We start from the raw sequence: 18,849 nt of genomic DNA, 5'->3' as shown, positions 1-18,849 counted from the left end.
AAGACTGAAGAATGAGAAGGGGATGTATGTAGGCTAGCATGCAGATGTCCTCCCTCTGAATATCTTGAATATTTTGATAAAACACTCAAAGGGTCAACAAAATCTATTCCCCCAAATGAAATCACAATCCCACACCAGGCTGATCGTAAGAACTTACAAACCTTCATAATTGGAAGAGATTTCAGTATAAAGGAATAAAAAAGAATATCTTTGCACTTGGTAGATGTCACTTACTTCCAGGCCCATTTTATATTGATATATGCATAAATATGTATATGTATAGATATAATGTATGTATATATGTATACATGTATACACATATAATGTGTGTATATATATATATATATATATATATATATATATATATGATTTGTATATGTAAAAGGAAAGGATCAAATTAGATGGTTTCTAAATTTCCTTGTAGTTCTTATATTCAGTGAATTAATACCTCAGTGGACATTTGCCTAGGCTGTGTCCCATATCTTTTAGAATTCCTAGTATCTCCAAATATTTCTTAAACAAAATCTCTTGGCTAAGAACTGTTCTGATCTTCATAGTTCTTAATGTTTTTCCTCCAAATTACCTTGAATACCTATGTTTTATTTATTTTGTATGCATTATATACAGAAGATTTGAGAAGATGGAAAGAGGACTAGATAACAGTGAATTTAAGAGCAAAATAGTGTAAATTCATGTTAAAGTGCTAAAATTCAAAATGAGTTGAGGTTGGGGAGGGGGACTAAGGATAACAACAAAAAAATTTTTAAAAATGTGGAATAAGGAAACTCAATAAAGGAATAGAAGCTTGGTTTGATCTGGATGTGACAGAGATAAATGACAAGAGAGAGAAAACAGAACTGCTCAATTCTTATTTTACTTGTTTTCACTGGAAGTGACAGAATAATTAGAGTCAGATGATACCCAAGATAAGAAATAAAATGGTCACTAAGTGCCTAGTTGTTCTAGTCCAGATGAACAATATCCTCTGTTACTGAAAGAACTGACAAATGTGATTACAAAGCATCTGCCAATAATATTTGAAAGACTTTGGAAAGTGAAACAGATTACAAGATTAGAGAGGGGCAACTATCTCTATTTTCTAAAATGGATATTAGAATGGATTCTGCAAACTATAATTGAGTGAAATTTACTTCCATTTGGGGAGGGGGGAAATCTATAACATCATTAAAGCGATCCTAGGAAAGGAAGCAGTAAATATAAAGAACCAATATAGCTTCACAAAGAATAGGTCACCCTAGAGTAGTCTCATACCTATTTTTGACTGAATTACTAAGCTAGCAGATCAAGAAAATACTTTGGATATAGTTTTTACATAGATATTAGTAAAACATCTTTTTATAGAATCTCAAATTCCTCTTGTGCAAATGATGAGTAACTATAGGCTAGCTGAGACTACAGTTAAATTGATTTGAGAACTTGTTGGATGGTCGGATTCTAAGTTACTTGTTAGATACTCAATGTCAATGTGACAGAAGAACTCCTGAATTGCCCTCGGGATGAATGCTTGGAACTCTGCTATTTCACATTTTTATCAATGACTTAGAGGAGGCATACATGGCATACTTGTCAAATTTGCAGCTGATACAAAGCTAGTAAGGATAACTAACACACCAGACAATAGAATCATGATCAAAAAAGATCTTGACAGACTTAGAACACTGAGCTGAATCTAACAAGGTAGAATTAAACAGAAATAAATGCAAAGTCTTGGTACAAAAATAACTTAAATAAATATAATATGGGGAAAGTTTGGTTTGATTGCACTTTGCCTTGAAAAAAATCTGGGAATTTCAATTCAATATATATATGTGTGTATATATATATACATACATATATATATATATATATATATACACACACATATATATATATATATATCAACAATATTATTTGATATGATAGCCAAAATGTACCAAATGTAATTTTTGCTATATTAACAAAACAAACTTCTAGGAATTGGAAAGTCAAAGTCCCAGCATACTATGATCTGTTCAGTTGTCATCTATTTTTATTACTTTCACATCATGGTCATTAGGGCTATGACAACTCCATGATGTGGAGAATCCATGTAAAATTTTTGGTCCTACCTTCATGACAGAGAAATCAGAATTATTATGGTGTAAAAGATAAAATATATTGATATCATAGAATACTGAATATATATTTTATGCATTACTGCATTTCTAAATTTTTTCTTTGTCATCTGTTAGCCTTTGCATGTTGTCTATGGCTTCCCATCTAATTTCTTATGCTGACCTGTGATGTAGTAAAACCAGGATGGGAAAAGTCAACATTTGGAAGGGATAATTATAGAATATTGGCTTCAGTTCTGGTTACTATAGATTCAGAAAAAATATTGATAAGCCGAAGGGTATCCAAAGGGATCTACTGGGATGGCTGAAGGGCCTTCAGTCTCATTGGGCATGTTTAGTTCCAAGAAGACAGGATGGGCAGGGAAGGGGATGGAGGATGATTGCTGTCTTCTAATATTTGAAGAGATTTAATCTTTGGGAGACATTTGATCTGTTCTTGTCACAGAACAACAGATGGAAGTTTCAAAGGGGACAATTTAATCTTGACTTCAGGAAAGCATTCCTAAGAATCAGAACTGTCTAAAAGTGTTATGGTCCATGTGATTGATTTCCTCTTCTAAGAGGTCTTAAAGCAGAGCTTGAATGACCACTTATTAGATGCATTATATTGCAGATTCTTTGCATTCATGGTTTAGACTAGATAGCCACTGAGGTCCCTTCACTTTCCAAAATTCGGTGATACTGGGAATATTTTTATCTATACTTACATATCAATACGTTGTTTCCCCCAGTAAGATATAAACTTTCTGAGGGAAGGGATCATTTCATTTTTATTTTTATTCCCTCATATCTAGCATGCATTTAATAAATATATTGAATACTTGATTAGATGTCTATTTTGTTTTCTTTTCTAGGTGACATCAGGTGGAAGAGCCAGCTACTATGTGTCCTACAAAAGAGAACCCTTTGCCCAGATCAAGCTGCCCAAGTATTCTCTGCCAAAGGTGAATTACTTCTTTCTGTCAAAAACAAAACAAAAGAGCTTTGATGAAGGTATCTTTTTAAACTCTTGGAAGTTTTGTCTCATGCTCCCTCAGGTAGATTTATTTTGGTTGTATGACTGTCTGTTTAGGCCCTTGGTTTTCACTTTTCAGAATCCACATATAGTCAGTGGCCTTTAGTTTACCTTGATGGCCACTTGGTGACACAAATACCAACTGGTGAGATTTTTTTTTGGGCTTTTGCAAGGCAAATGGGGTTAAGTGGCTTGCCCAAGGCCACACAGCTAGGTAATTATTAAGTGTCTGAGACCGGATTTGAACCCAGGTCCTCCTGACTCCAGGGCTGGTGCTTTATCCACTGCGCCACCTAGCCACCCTCCACTGTGCCACTTAGCCGCCCGTGAGATTTTCTTAGAAAGGGAGCTCATCTTTTGGGAAATTTACTGTCTTTGAAATAATCACTCAAAGCCCCATCTTCAACATTGAATATGAACATTATGGAATTTGCTTAAATTTTCTAGGCCTCAATTTTCCAACAAGAAGATGGGTTATTCTGGGGATAGGGATATTAAATTGTCTACACAAAATTGCTCTGAGCTCTTGGATAAAAAGTTCATTTGATTTAAGTTAAAAAATATTTTAATAGTCTATTCTCATGCATTCAGTCTGGAGTTAATCTACAGCATCTTTCCCAACCCATGGTTAGTCCTATACAGCCAGAGTTAATGTTTAACTGGAAGAGTCATATAATCAGGCCAAAACAACCCCAAACAAACTAGGGGTACATATGTTTAGAGTTGTGAAAATGGGCTTCTGTTTCTCTGGCTGTATTTCAAAGCTAGTGTAAATGTATTTTGGATTATTTTGTCTTTTGTCAGTGTGGGCAATTGAAATTTGACTGTGTTGCTAATACAGGAATACAAATGTTCTAGCATGTTTTTCTCTTTTTCTGGTATAATTGTAGATTTTTCCTGTCTTTCCATTCAAAATCACAGAACTATAGAGTTGGAAGGAATCTTGAACATTTAGTCCAATGAATAGCCTGAAAAGACTCCCCATTGCAACATGTTCAACAATTGGTTATCTAGTGTCTGCTTCAAGACCTCCAGTGAGGGGAATTCTTTACCATCCCATTCGACTTTGAGACAGATCTAATTATCAGAAAGTCTTGCTTAACACAAGGCTAAATGAGTCTCTTTGAAACTGCCATTTCTTACTCCCAATTCTCTTCTCTTGAACTAAACAAAATGATTCTAATTTTTTTCCAGGTGAAAACCTTTCAAGTATTTGCAGGCAAGAAACACTTCTGCTTTATCTTCTCTTTGAAGCTAACCATACTTAGGTCTTTAACCTCTTTGAAATGGACTACAAGTCCCTTTATCATTCTGCTTGCCTCCCTCTGTAAACTCCAGTTTACATGCCCTTTGATACCTACAATTAAGAATGATATTCTAGATGTGGTCTGACTTGGGTAAATTACAGAGAGTTAACTGTCTTATTTCTGACAACTAGGTCTCTCAATGTAAATCCAAGTCCACATTAGCTTTCATCTCCACCATATCCTATTGATAACTCATATTGACTTTGCAGTCCACTGCTTTTTTTTTTCAGACAGATGCTGTCTAACTATGACCTTTGCATATTGTTTGTAGGAAGTAAAGTTTTTGAACTAAAGTGTAAGACTACCTGTTTTCCATTAAATTCTGTCTCATTAGATCCAACCCAATCTTCCAGCCTATGAAAATCCTTTTGGAACTGGTCGTTGTCGTTCAATTGTTTTATTCAACTTTTTATGATCTCATGGACCATAGTACACCAGTTTCCTACCCTCCATTATCTCTCGAAGCCTGTACAAGTTCATATTTGTTGTTTTCATGACACTATTCATCTCATCCTCTGCCATCACCTTTTCCTTTTGCCTTCAGTCTTTTCCAATATCAGGGTCTTTTCAAATGAGTTCTATCTTCTCGTTATATGACTCAAAAATTAGAGCTTCAGCTTCAATATTTGACCTGCCTGTGAATAGAATGAATTAATTTCTGTAAGTATTTACTGATTTGATCTCCTTATTGTCAAAAGAACTCTCAAAAATCTTTGCTAGCACCATAATTTGAAAGTATTGATTCAGCAATTCTTAGTTTTCCTTCTAGACCAACTCACAGTCATACATTGCTACTGGAAAAACAATAGTTTGGAGTATGTGGAATTTTGTCAGCAAGGTGATGTCTCTTCTTTTTAGTATGCTTTCTAATTTTGTCATGGCTTTCCTTCCAAGGAACCGACTGTCATTAATTTTATTAGTTACCCTCTTTGCTTTGTGTTATCTTTAGTTTAATATGCTTACCATCCATCTTTTGTCCAAGTCACTAATAAAATGTTAATGATCACAAGGTCAAATAGAGAACCCTGGAGCATGCCATTAGAGAATTCCTGTCAAATTGATACTTGGGACTCTTCGAGTCCATTTGACTGGTTTTGTTTCCTTTAATTCTGTTGTCATCTAGTTCACATTTCTCTCTGTTTTCCACAAGACTAGTACAATGTCATTTATCCAATGTTGTGCAAAAATCCTGGCAACTACACAAGTTTAGTAACCCCATCAAGAAAAGAAACATTAGTCTGGCAGAACCTATTCTTGATGGGGCCATGATAGCACTTTATGTTCACTGCTTCCTTTTCTAGATGTTCATTTAACATGCTTAAATTAACAGTTTCCCAATAAGTGTTAACAGCTAGGAAGACACTTAGAGTCTAAGAAATTTTAGAGTAAAATATATTGTTATGGAAAGAACATTTTATCAAGTGTCTGGTTTCTAGTCCCAGTTCACTGTGTGATCTTGGGGCAAATCACTTGCCCTTTCTCTTCTAAAATTAAGGGTTGGACTAAATGAGCTTCAATGTGCCTTCCATCTCTAATGGTCTATAATTCTATGATTCTATAATAATGAGCACAAACTGCATTTATTCTCATCACCTAGGGAGTATTAACATTTCTGGATACACCTGAAAACAATCTAGGGGCTGGTTGGGGGTATGACTCACAAATTGAAAAGTAAGAATAAGGTAGTGGATGGAAACCCTCACTTAAGTTGGGCATCCTGGGAGTCTGCCTTTGCTAGTGACATTTTGGACCTTAGATGAGTTATTCCTCCTAGCTGGCCTTTAAAATCTTCAACTGTAGAATGAGAGAGCTAAACTAAATGATTTTCATCATACTTTGAAATTATACATTTTACAATTTTATTAACTAAGGGAAAAAACCTGTAGAATCCTGGATTTATAGTTGAAAAGAATCTTATAGACTATTTAGTCTAATTCATTTATTCTCCACATGAGGAAACTGGGACACAGAAAGATTAAGTGACTTGTCTAGAATCATCCAGTTAGTAAATGTCTGAGGCAAGATTTGAACTCACGAATTCCTGATTTCAAATCTAGTATGTTATCTATTTCCTGCTAGAACCAAAAATGTCGTTTATAGGAAAAATAAGGAGGAAAACAGAGGAGCTCTTCCACAGAATATGAACTTTTCGATATATTTCCTAACCTACTTTTTCCTCTAAACTAAAGCATTGTGCTAATATAGTATCTTTGGGGGGTGGTGGTGGTGGTGATTGAAATTTGATTTTAACCTTATTTGCTTACTTTCTATGGAGAACAAATGCATTCCTTACCTGGGCCTGAACTCTGGGTTAGGTGAGAGAAAGGGGAGGGGAGAGGGAAGATATAAATGATGTTCCAGAATTGATCATAACATTGGGGCAGTCCATTAAAGACCAGCAACCCTTTGGTAATTTATTCTCCAGTAGCTCTGTCTGTTAGGTTCCTTTTTAGAGTTACATCAAAAGCTGCCTCTCATTAACATGACAGTTTCTTGGAAAATCACTGTCTGCTTATTGATCCCCTTTATTAGTCTGTGTTATCACAGGCAATCATCACCAGGACAGGTAGCTGTCCGGCTGACTTGTTCAGTTGCTTAGAAAGGGATATGGCTTTGAATCAAGTTGTCATTGCAAGGGCCTGGTGTGATCTTTCTTTCTTCAATTTTTTATAAAAAAGACAGCATCACATAAAAGCATTACTATTTGACTACACTTACTATCCTCTTCCATATTCCTAAAGTAGGGTAAATTTAATTATTAGGACAGAGAAAAGTCAGTGGACCAAGGGTCTAGAAATCTGACTTCTAGATATGGCTCTGCTATAAATTCACTTTATGACCTTGGGCAGGTCAGTTTACACCCCTGGGCCTCATTTTCCTTCTGGATGAATTGAGATCATTGAATCAGTGGACACCTAAAGTCCCTTCTAGTTTTAACTTGCTTTGATTCCATAATTCTGTGATCTCAACTGAATCTGGCTTCTGGGGTTGGGGGTGGTGCTTGAACTTTGGGGTGTCTTTGTTCTGACTTGAAATGAACATCACAACACCAACTAAAAACTACTGGTACCCTGGAGGGAAGCATCAGTAATGGGCTGAACTCAATGCAGAATGCAGGCAGACACCAGAGCAGGATGCTATTTGCTCATTCTACCCCCGCCCCCAGTGGTCAAACAAACCTTATGCCTGGGGGAAGAATAGGAAACCCATCCAAGGAAAGATCATACCCATGAAAGCCACAACAATAACTTGAATCAATACATCACCTTTCTTTCAAGTAGTTCAAATAAAACTCATATCTCAGCTTGGCCTTGAGCATGGCCTAGGTCTCTCAGCATGACCCGAGGCCTTCATTATATTTTCCTGTGTCCTCCTGTGTCCTCAAGGCATTTGGTTTATTGAATAAAAAGTGAAAAATAAATTTTTCCCTGTGAGCTTTTATTTTTTTTACACTTAATTTAGAATTTTTCTTCTTAAAAAAAAGAACAGAATACTTGTCTGCAATATAGATACAGTTTTTAAATAATCATGAGGAAATGGTAGGAAGAGTTAAGAAATGTTACATTCATGGAATTCCATGAAATATACATAATGTTCCAATATTAATACTTTTTTCAAAATAATGTTGTGACCAAGATGATATTTATTATGTGGTCCTAGGAATGTAATTTAGGGAGAAAAGTCATATAGGAACTCCCTCTTCCACTGAGCAAGATAAAAGGAACATTCATCTTAAAATATGGTTTTTTCCTGTGGTGTTTAAAAAATTTGAGAGCCCAGTTTCTGATAATTTAATAATTTTATTAATAATATAATCATGATTATTAATAAAAGGAGATCAGTGGCCCTCTCAAATGCCAAAGACCACTTGTGGTAGATTCATAGATTATACACGCTTGAGTAAATGCTGTTCCTGAGGGTGACAATCAACTCTGATTGGTTAACATTTAATGAGAAAATGAATATTGCAATGAGAGACTGTTATATTCCAAAGAAGATCTTGAAGGTATATGACTTGGGTCACCCAAAGCTTGGTTAAAGAGACTTACTAATTTCCATTTTATCTATCTGACAAGGGGGAGGATCTAAATTTTCCCAAACCTGTCAGAATAAACACAATGAGTAGAAATATACCAGTAACCAAAACTTAGAATTTCTTTTATTGTCTTTGATTAGATCTCAGTAATCCTCACTGGATAGTTTTAACTGGTAAATTTCTGAATAAGGAAGTAGAAAGGGGAAAATCCTGGCCCCAATTCCATAGTCAGTTATTGATAAAAGAGAGGAAGTCATTTCTATCCATACACAATTCTATATGATATCTTTTCTTATATCAGCCCAACAATAAAAATTAAGACTCTCTCTTTTTTTCATAAACAAGGTAAATTATACAGTAAATATAGATGAATTTTCCATTCTTGGATTTTACCTGGCAGTAGCTTTTTATTTAAAAGAGAACAAATTTGTCACTTTTTTTGCTTATATCATCAATATTATTATTATTTCTTGAGATCTCAGGAAGATTCATCTTGCTTACAATGGATACTGCACAGTCAGAAACTCCTGTTTAGCCAGGTTCAGATTTCTCTAGGGTTTTGTTTTTTTTGCACATCAATTTGAGTAACAATTTCATTTGTGTTGGTCCCCAACACCATTACTTCCATCACCATTTCTGTCCAAATATCATGGAGCTTGTCTACATGGAAAGTTAAATCCAGTTCACAGAAATTTTTAAAACACTTGTGTAGAGTCTCCATGAATATTTTTATTAGGTCCAAAATGCCAAGTTCACTTTCTGAAGAATCCACAAAGAAGACAAAATAGAATGTGGCATAATGTCTTTAAATCAGTTCCTTGTCAGAGCCACCTATTAGCAAAACTCCTTCTAGGAAATCACACATATTTTCATCTCATTTAGATATTAAATGGAAAGTTTCCCTGATTATGTCTATGCTTGAGATGACATAGTGAATAGAGTACCTCCCCCCATCCCCCGGAGTCAGGAAGACTCCTCTTCCTGAGTTCAAATCTGGCCTCAGACACTTATTAAATGTGTGATCCTGGACAAGTCACTTCACCCCATTTATATCAGTTTCCTCATCTATAAAAATGAGCTAGAAAAGGAAATGGCAAATCACTCCACTATCCGTGCCAAGAAAACGCAAAATGGGACCACAAGGAGTTGAATGTAATTATAAATGACTGAGTAAAATCTTCACTATGGGAGAGTGTTACTTACAGAGCTGGAGTTTCCCTTAGTTGATAAAGATGATCATCAACACTGATCATGGTGAAGCAGTGTTAGGAGGAAAGGGCTTAGATGGAGAAAGGGTTTCACCAGGTGTGTGCTGGCTCCAGGATGCTAATATTGGACCAGCATGGCATTTCTCTTCTACTTGAATGGGCTCTAGGAAAGAAAGAGGTGGGACAGTGGAAGTTTTTAAATTATACCGGCAAAGAATAGAGATTCAATCTCTATTATTAGTTGCATTTCTTTTATTTACAAAGCAAAGAGCCAGGATATTGAGGAGTTATTTTTCTTTTTTAAAGAAATATACCCTTATTCCAAACTTACATTTGCCTCCTGAGCTAGTCATGTATCATCAAAGCCTTCTCTCAGGCATCTCAAATTTAGCACATCCAAGACAGAACTGAAAATACAAATTTTTTTGAATATTGATTGAATTTTTTGAATATGATCAATGTATAAATTTGTTTTGCTTAAGTATAGATATTTTATAAATTATCTTCCCTTTTTAAGTAAGTAAGGAAAGGAAGGAGAGAAAAAGATTCTTGTTAACTGAAAATAATAATAAAAGAAAAAAGATCAATATAATTTTGTCTGTGTACTTCAACTTTATTAAATGTAAAGTGAAGGTAAAGAAACTTGAAAGTTGATAGGGGTGTCATTTATAGAAGTAGTTTAGAAGAGGGGAAAAGGATTGCATTTTGGTGAAAAGATATGTAATCAATATGTCATCAATAATCCATCCATGACTACTCATTTTGCTGCTTATTCTTTCCTATTAGAAATGAAAAATATTTGAGGAGAGAACACTTACCCATTGACTATTGTCACAGATTGTGCTATGACTGTAAAGGTCAACTGAGTGTTAAGACATAATGGAGAAAGATGGTAGAAATTTACCTGCCTAACTTTTGTGGATCCCTGGCTCAGCTTAGTTTATAATTGCTTGAGGAGTGTAGCCTTTGAAAATCAAATAAAGGCAAACTTAGAGTGTGAAAGGGGATAAAGCAGTTGTACTGGAAATAAGTCCAGGACTGGCTAAAAGAGTGAAATTGGGAATATCACCTCTGATCAGTTGATCAGAATCTCTGCCTCCTTAGGGTGATTTAGAGACCAATGGGAAAATATTTGAGTTAAATCTTACTTTAGAAGGATAAATGTAAAGCATTATGCTTGATTTCAAAAATTTATTTCACAAATGTAAGATAGGGAGGCAAGTTTATGAATGAGGTCTTAATGGATTTTAGGGTCAATATAGGTCAACATTACCAGGAATGTAATGTTGAAGTCAAAATTGCTCTTGGGATTTGTGGGTGTGCTTTAAGAAATGGATCCAAGGGATTCCAATATCCCCTGCCTATATCAGATCTGGTCAGGAGAATGTATTCAGTATTGCATTCAGTTCTGGCTGCCACAGTTTAGGTAAAATGTTGATAAACTGATAGAATTCCAGCCGAAGGCAAATAGGATCTGTGGGGCAGAGTGAATAGAGTTCTGGAATAGGAATCATCAAAACCTGAGTTTGATTTCTGTCTTGACACTTAATTAGCTATGTGTCTCTGGGAAAGTCACTTAACCCCTTTCAGACCAAGCTGTTTTATCTGTTCAACAGAGAATAATAACAATACTTATATGATATAGTTGTTGTAAGGCTCAAATAAAATAATGCATGTAAAGCGTTTTGTGAATGATAAAGCACTGCATAATTGTTAGTTATTAGTATGTTAACTCTTTTTATTGAGAAAAAGTGAATAGTTTAAAGTAATTGGGTATATTTACCTTGTGAGATGTTAAGGAGACATGATAGATGCCTAAAGTATCTGAAGAATTGTCATATGGAAAAGGGATTAAATTCACTTCTGTTTGATACTGGAAAGCAGATTTAAGAGTCTTAAATAAAAATGTCAAGGGCACAAACTTGGTTTAATGTCAAGAAAAACTTCCTAATAGATCTTTCTAGAAGAGTAATAATCTGCCTTTGGAGGTTATGGGTTCTCTGATATTAGAGATCTCTGATATTAGAGATGTAAGACTGGACAACCACTGAAAATAATCATGTTTAAGGATGGATAAGACTAGATTAATGGATGAGATTCTTTCCAAATATAAAATTTGTGATTTTGTTATCCCTTATTTAGCCTGCTATGTGGTATATAGGAGGTGTTTTATATTACAGACGATAAATGGTTTGGAAGTACAGTTGGATGAAATGATGAAAGCAGTATAACCAGAGGTTCTTCTTCCTTTTCTTACAAAAGTATTTTATAATAAAGCTAGCTTTTGTTCCAATCCTATAGAGCATTTTTATTAATTCAAAAAATAATTCTGAGAAGGTGGTCATAAAGATTCACTAGGATGCCAAAAGGTTCTATGACCCAGTAATTTTTAATAAACAGTTCATGATAATACTGTGTGAATAACATGAATATTGTTGAAAATAAAATAATTTCTAGACCAGAAATTAAAAATATGGTGAAGGGATCTCACATCTATAGAGTCTTTAGAAACAGCAACAGCAACAAAAACTACAACAGCCACCACCACCAATATTAGGTAGGGTGCTCATTATTTGCTATTAAGATCTTAAAATTCATAAAGGAAGAAATCATTTTCAATTTCAACTTAATAAAACCATATTATGTCATGCTTTAACATTAAAACTGTTGAGCTATTGAATCCAAATTTATATTTTAAAATAGTATTTTTCAACTTGTCATATCTGTCTTCCCTTTTCTACTCCCCCAAAATGAATTCTCCTTGAAAATTCTCAAAGGCAGTAGATAATTAATGTCTTAATGATGTGGAATCAGTTATAAGATTTGAAGGTATATTGATCCAGCTCATGGATCTGACTTTTTCTATAGTCCAAGGTTATCTTTTTTCTACTGTGAGAAATGTATTTGGCATTGAAAGTTCTATCAAATAGTTGTTAATTTACTCCTCTTTCTGTCCTAACTAATCCAGCAAACTCACTCATAGCTTTGGTCTTTGGACCACTCAGGCTGATCGTTATATTTTCTTTGGAACCTTTTTATGTTGACAAATACTCTGGAGTAGGGCAGCAAGAGTTTTCTCGGATTTTCCTAGCCAATGAAACTAGTCAAAATTCATGCAGCACTATTAGTTCAAGTTCATATCTATTGCTTTCAGAAAACCATCCCCAAGCTTGGTTCATGCTTTCTTTCTCCCTCCTTTTTTATATATGAAATAACTTAGCTCATTAATTTTTATGACTATGCCATAAGGGAAAACTCATGTATTTCATTGTTAAACAGAAAAAAATAAATTTATTTCCTATTTTCTCCTTTTTTGTTTTGCTTTATGTTGTTTTTGTTTCTGTTTCTTCCTTCCATTAGGTTCTGGGATAGTCACTGCACATCAACATAGCATTCCATCCATGCTCTTTTGGAAGTAACATCATTGAAATTGCCATGTGCTTTTTGGAAAATGTAGCCTTTTAAAAAGTGTCTTAGATGGGAGAGAGAATAAGGAGTATGTCAAAATGACTGCGAAAGTTTGTCTATCAACTGAGACATTTCCAGAGATCTTTTCAAAAGATTTCTTCTTGATAGAGTTGAATTGATTTCAAGTATATTCATAGTAAGAAACAATAATTATCCTGTAACATCATATTTTAAATACCCATTCTATTTAATTCATATCAACCTTCAACTTTGACCTGCCCCTAACTCCAGTCCCTCCTATCTTCTCTTCTCTTTTTCTATTCAGGGCAACACTATCTTTCAAATCACACAAGTTCATCACTTTGGAATCATTTATTCTTCCTTCATTTCTCATTCTTCACATCTATTCAATTGCCAAGTCTTATTGATTCTAATTTTATGCATCCTCATATCTTCACACACACACATACACACATATGTAGATATTTACATATTTAGCTATATAGAGAAATATACATATATTTCTCATATTCACATATATTCCTCAGATTGGTTCTTCATGTGATGTATTTATACTTTATTTACTTTTTCTTTTTTAACATAAATATTTTATTTGTTTTCCAATTATATATATTAGTAGTTTCTACCAATCATTTTTTGCAAGATATTTTACAATTTTTCCCTTCCCTCCCTCCCCTCCCCTCCCCTCCCCCAACAGAAAGCATTCTGAAAGTATTTAAATTTGTTTTATATTTATATTTGTTTCCATGATATTCATAGATCAAAATTGAATGGGTTGAGAGAGAAAAATCCTTGAGAGAAAATATTAGAGATAGCAAAATTATGTAAAACATAAGACAACTTTTTTTTTTAATTGAAGGTAATCATTGTTCTTTGTTTAAACTCTATAGTTCTTTCTCTGGATGGTATTCTCCATCACAGATCCCCTAAAATTGCCCCTTGTTATTGCACTGATTGAGTGATCAAGTCCATCAAGGTTGATCATCACCTCATCTTGTTTGCTTCTGGTTCTGCTCTTCTCACTCAGCATCAATTCATGCAGATTTTTCCAGGTTTCTCTGAAATTCTATCCCTCTAGATTTCTAATAAAACTAAAGAATTCCATCCCATTCAAATACCATAATTTCTTCAGCCCTTCCCCAATTCATGGGCATTCCCTTAATTTCCAGTTCTTTGCCACTATAAGGAGCTACTATGAATATTTTTGAACATGTAGGGGTTTTACCCTTTTTTATGATCACTTCACAATACAGATCCAGTAGTGGTATTACTGGATCAAAAAGTATGTACATTTTCTTTACCCTTTGGGCATTATTTCATACTGCTCTACAGAATGGCTGGATCAGTTCACAGTTCCACCAACAATGCATCAGTGTATCAAATTTCCCACATCCCCTCCAATGTTGAACATCATTCTTTCTGGTCATATTGGCCAGTCTGAAAAGTGTGAGGTGGTACCTCAGAGATGCTTTAATTTGCATTTCTCTAATCAGTAATGATTTAGAGCAATTTTTCATATGACTATAGATAGTTTTGATTTCCTCATCTGAAAATCACCTTTGCATATCCTTTGACCATTTGTCAATTGGGGAATGTCTTCTTTGTTTATAAATTTGACACTCTATATATTTTAGTTCTCTCTATATTTTAGAAATGAGTCCTTTGTCAGAAATACTAGTTATAATTTTTTTTCCCAATTTGCTACATTTCTTTTGATTTTAGAGCAGTTTTGTTTGTGCAAAAGCTTCTTAATTTGATGTGTTCAAAATTATCTAATTTTTTTTTATAAAGTTCTCTATCTCTTCCTTGGTCAGAAAATACTCCCCTTCCATATATCTGACAGGTAAACTATTCCTTGTTCTCCTAATTTGCATATAATATTGTCTTTATGTCTAAATCCTGCACTCATTTGATCTTGGTATAGGGTGTGAGATGTTGAACTAATCCAAGTTTCTGCCATACTATCGTCCAATTTTCCCAAAAGTTTTTATTAAAGAGTGAATTTGTATCCTAGAAGCTGGACTCTGGGTTCATCAAGCAGCAGATTACTATAATCATTTTCTGCTATCTCTTTTGCACTTAGTGTATTCCCCTGATCCACCACCCTATTTCCATGTCACTATTAGACAGTTTTGATAATTGATACTTTATAATCTAATTTTAGATCTGGCAAGGTTAAGCCAACTTCTTTTGCATTTTTTTCATTAAATCCTTTGATATTCTTGACTTTTTTACTCTCCAAATGAATTTGGTTACAATTTTTTTTTACTAGCTCATTAAAGTATTTTTTTTTTTTTGGAAATTTGGTTGGCAAGACACTAAAAAGTAGTTAATTTAGGTTGAATTGTCATTTGTATTATATTAGCTTGGCCTATCCATGAGCAGCTGATATTTGCCCAGTTATTTAAATCTGATTTTATTTGTGTGAAAAGTGTTTTATAGTTGTTTTCTCAGAGTTTCTGAGTCTGTTTGGCAGGTAGATTCCCAAGTATTTTATGTTGTCTGATGTTATTTTAAATGATATTTATCTTTCTAACTCTTGCTGATTCATCTTGTTGGCAATATATAGAAATACTGAGGATTTATGTGTGTTTATTTTATATCCTGCAGCTTTTCTAAAGTTGCTTAATTCTTTCCCATAGCTTTTTAGATGATATTTTAGGGTTCTCTAGGTATATACCGTCATGTCATCTTCAAAGAGTGAGAGTTTTGTTTCTTCCTTCCCACTTCTAATTCCTTTAATGTCCTTTTTCTTCTCTTATTGCTGAAGGTAACATTTCTAATACAATTTTGAGCAGTAGTGGTGACAATGGGCATCTTTGTTTCACCCCTGATATTATTTGGAATGCTTCTAACCATCCCCATTGCATATAATGCTTGTTGATGGTTTCAGACAGATACTGCTTATTCTTTGAAGAAATAATCCATTTATTCCTATGCCCTCTAATGTTTTTTAGTAGGAATGAGTGCTGTATTTTGTCAGAGGCTTTTTCAGCATCTATTGAGATAATCATATGATTTTTGTTAGGCTTGTTATTGATCTGATCAATTATGATAGTTTTTTTCAATATTGAACCAACCTTGCATTCCTGGAATAAATCCTACTTGGTCATAGCATATGTATTAACCTAGTGAAAACTTTCTGTAATTGCCTTACTAATATTTTATTTAATATTTTTGCATCCATATTCATTAGGGAAATTGGTTTATAATTTTCTGTCTCTGTTCTGACACTTCCTGGTTTGGGTATCAGCACTATATTGGTGTCATGGATTGGATTAGACTGAGTTCTGTCATCACTTATCTTTCCAAATAGTTTATATAGAACTGGAACCAATTGTTCCTTGAATGTTTGATAGAATTCACTTGTGAATACATCTGATCGGGAGATTTTTTTTCTTAGGGAGTTCACTGATGGCTTGTTGAATTTCTTTCTTTCTTTCTTTCTTTCTTTCTTTCTTTCTTTCTTTCTTTCTTTCCTTCTTTCTTTCTTTCTTTCTCTCTCTTTCTTTCTCTCTCTCTCTTTCTTTCTTTCTTTCTTTCTCTCTTTCTCTCTTTCTTTCTTTCTTTTTTTGCAAGACAATGGGGTTAAGTGATTTGCCCAAGATCACACAGCTAGATAATTATTGTCTGAGCTCAGATTTGAACTCAGGTCCTCCTGACTCCAGGGCTGGTGCTCTATCCACTGTGCCACCTGGCTGCCCCTGAATTTCTTTTTTTGAGATAGGGTTGTTTAGGTACTTAATTTTCTCATCATTTAACCTGGGCAATATATATATATATATATATATATATATATATATATATATATATATATATATATATATATGTATATATTCATCCATTCACTTACATTACCAAATTTATTGGCATACAATTGAGCACAATAGTTCTGAATTATTATTTAATTTCCTTCTCATTGGTGGAGTTCACCTTTTTCATTTTTGATTCTAATAATTTGGTTTTTACTCTTTCTTTTTTTTTAAAATCAAATTAACTCTCCCTTGCTCTCTTGAATATCATTCCAGGCCCTTTGATACCTTAATGTTGATGCAGCCAGCTCCTGTGTAATCCTGACTGTGGCTTCTTGGTATTTAAATTTTTTTTTCTAGTTGCTTGTAGTATTTTCTCTTTTTTCTGATGATTCTGAAGTTTGGCTACAATATTCCATAGTGTTTTCCTTTTGGGATCCTTTTCAGGAGAGGATTGATATATTCTTTCTATTACTACTTTGCCCTCTAGCTCCAGGATATCAGGGTAATTTTCCTGCACTACATCCTGAGGTATGAAACCCCAAGCTTTTTTTCTCTTTAAGGTGTTCAGGATGTCTGTGATTCTTAAATTGTCTTTCTAGATCTATTTTCCAAGTCTTTTGTTTTGCCAATGAGGTATTTTACATTTTCTTCTATTTTTTCATTTTTTTGATTTTGACTAACAGATTCTTGGTGTCTCATGAAGTCATTAATTTCCATAGATTCCAATCTTTTTTTTTTTTAGAGAAGTTTTCTTCATTTTGCTTTCACATCTCTTTTTCAAATTGGTCAATTCTATTTTTGAAGAAGTTTTCCATTTGCCCAATTGTGTTTTTGAGAGAATCATTTTCTTTTTGCACTTGTCCAATTAGATTTTCAAAGGATTTATTTTCAGAGTTGCAAGATGTTAATTTTCTCTTGTATTTTTTTCCAATTTTTGTATTTGATTTTTAAAATCCTCTGACTTTTTCTAAGAAGTCTTTCTGGGCTGCAGACTAATTTGTATTCTCTGAGGCTCTAGTTCTCTCTGAGTTAGGATCCTTGATTTCAAGGTAACACTCAATGGATCCCTCTTTATGCTGACCTTTCTTCATTTTGGGTCCTTTCCATCAGGTCTTGTGCTGGTGGAGAGAGTGGTTCACAGACCTTTGTTATTGAAATCCCTAGAGGCCTTGCCCACTTCTGGAGATTACTCAATGGGTCAGCCTGTAGGGGATACCAGAAACTTTCTCTGGATTGTCTGTGTTGTTGATTAAATTAGTCACAGAATCTATAATCTTCCTGATTCAGAGAACCAGCCCCTGGAAAGCAATGAATAAATTAGAATTTATTATTTATCCTCTTTGATTTTGCCTTGTTTTATGACTCCCACAACTTATCTTCTATTGACCAACCTTAAAATACCAGTGCTGCTCACCTCAGACAAATAGCATAATGTTAGGGAAATAACATTAAATTTGACATCAGAAAATTTGGACTTTGTTCATTGTCCTCCCATGTGACCCACTCCTTAGGCCTAGGGAGTTGTGGGATGGGGGTAGCAGGATCTGGACTGTCCTTAAAAAATGTGAAATAACTAGATAGTTAATTCACTTAATCCCCAATCAGCACTAGGGGAGATCTGAAGCCCATACCTGAGCCTCAGGGCAAGGTACAAATCCCAGGGGGAAGCTGTTTGTTCCGGAGAAAGTCTTTTTATCCCACAGGAATGGGGGGGCTCAGTTGGAAACAAGGCGACTCTTCTGAAAACATGGGGGCTCCATGGACTGGCTCTTCCAGACCAGCTGAGCTGACTGATAGATGTCTGAGTCACCTCTATGGAGCTTTCCTGCCTGCCACACAAACAGCAACCACTTCTGTAGCTGTTCTCAGGTCAGTTCCCTGGTCTCTCACCCAGCTGTCCCGGACTGGATTTCTGCTCTCCACCCTGGCTTGCCCATGGTCCCTTGTGAAAGACCTCGTTGGTGGATGTTCTTCTCTTGGTTCTT

At 34.6% G+C, this 18,849-nt stretch overlaps 1 protein-coding gene and 1 pseudogene across 1 annotated transcript in view; one reads left to right on the top strand and one right to left on the bottom strand.

Moving 5' to 3' along the window:
- The window catches only part of SORCS3 (sortilin related VPS10 domain containing receptor 3), a 251,184-nt gene that overhangs the window by 99,428 nt on the left and 132,907 nt on the right, over window positions 1-18,849 (top strand). Inside the window, exon 4 of the mRNA XM_074231907.1 lies at window positions 2,969-3,058. Coding sequence (XP_074088008.1) covers window positions 2,969-3,058 — 90 coding nt within the window. The remainder of the gene's footprint in view (window positions 1-2,968; window positions 3,059-18,849) is intronic.
- Window positions 8,884-18,801, bottom strand: LOC141520458 (AP-3 complex subunit sigma-1 pseudogene; annotated as a pseudogene).

Source organism: Macrotis lagotis, chromosome 4 (genome assembly GCF_037893015.1).
Source record: "Macrotis lagotis isolate mMagLag1 chromosome 4, bilby.v1.9.chrom.fasta, whole genome shotgun sequence".
Taxonomy (NCBI): Eukaryota; Metazoa; Chordata; class Mammalia; order Peramelemorphia; family Peramelidae; genus Macrotis; species Macrotis lagotis.
This window is presented reverse-complemented; position numbering and strand designations above follow the sequence as displayed.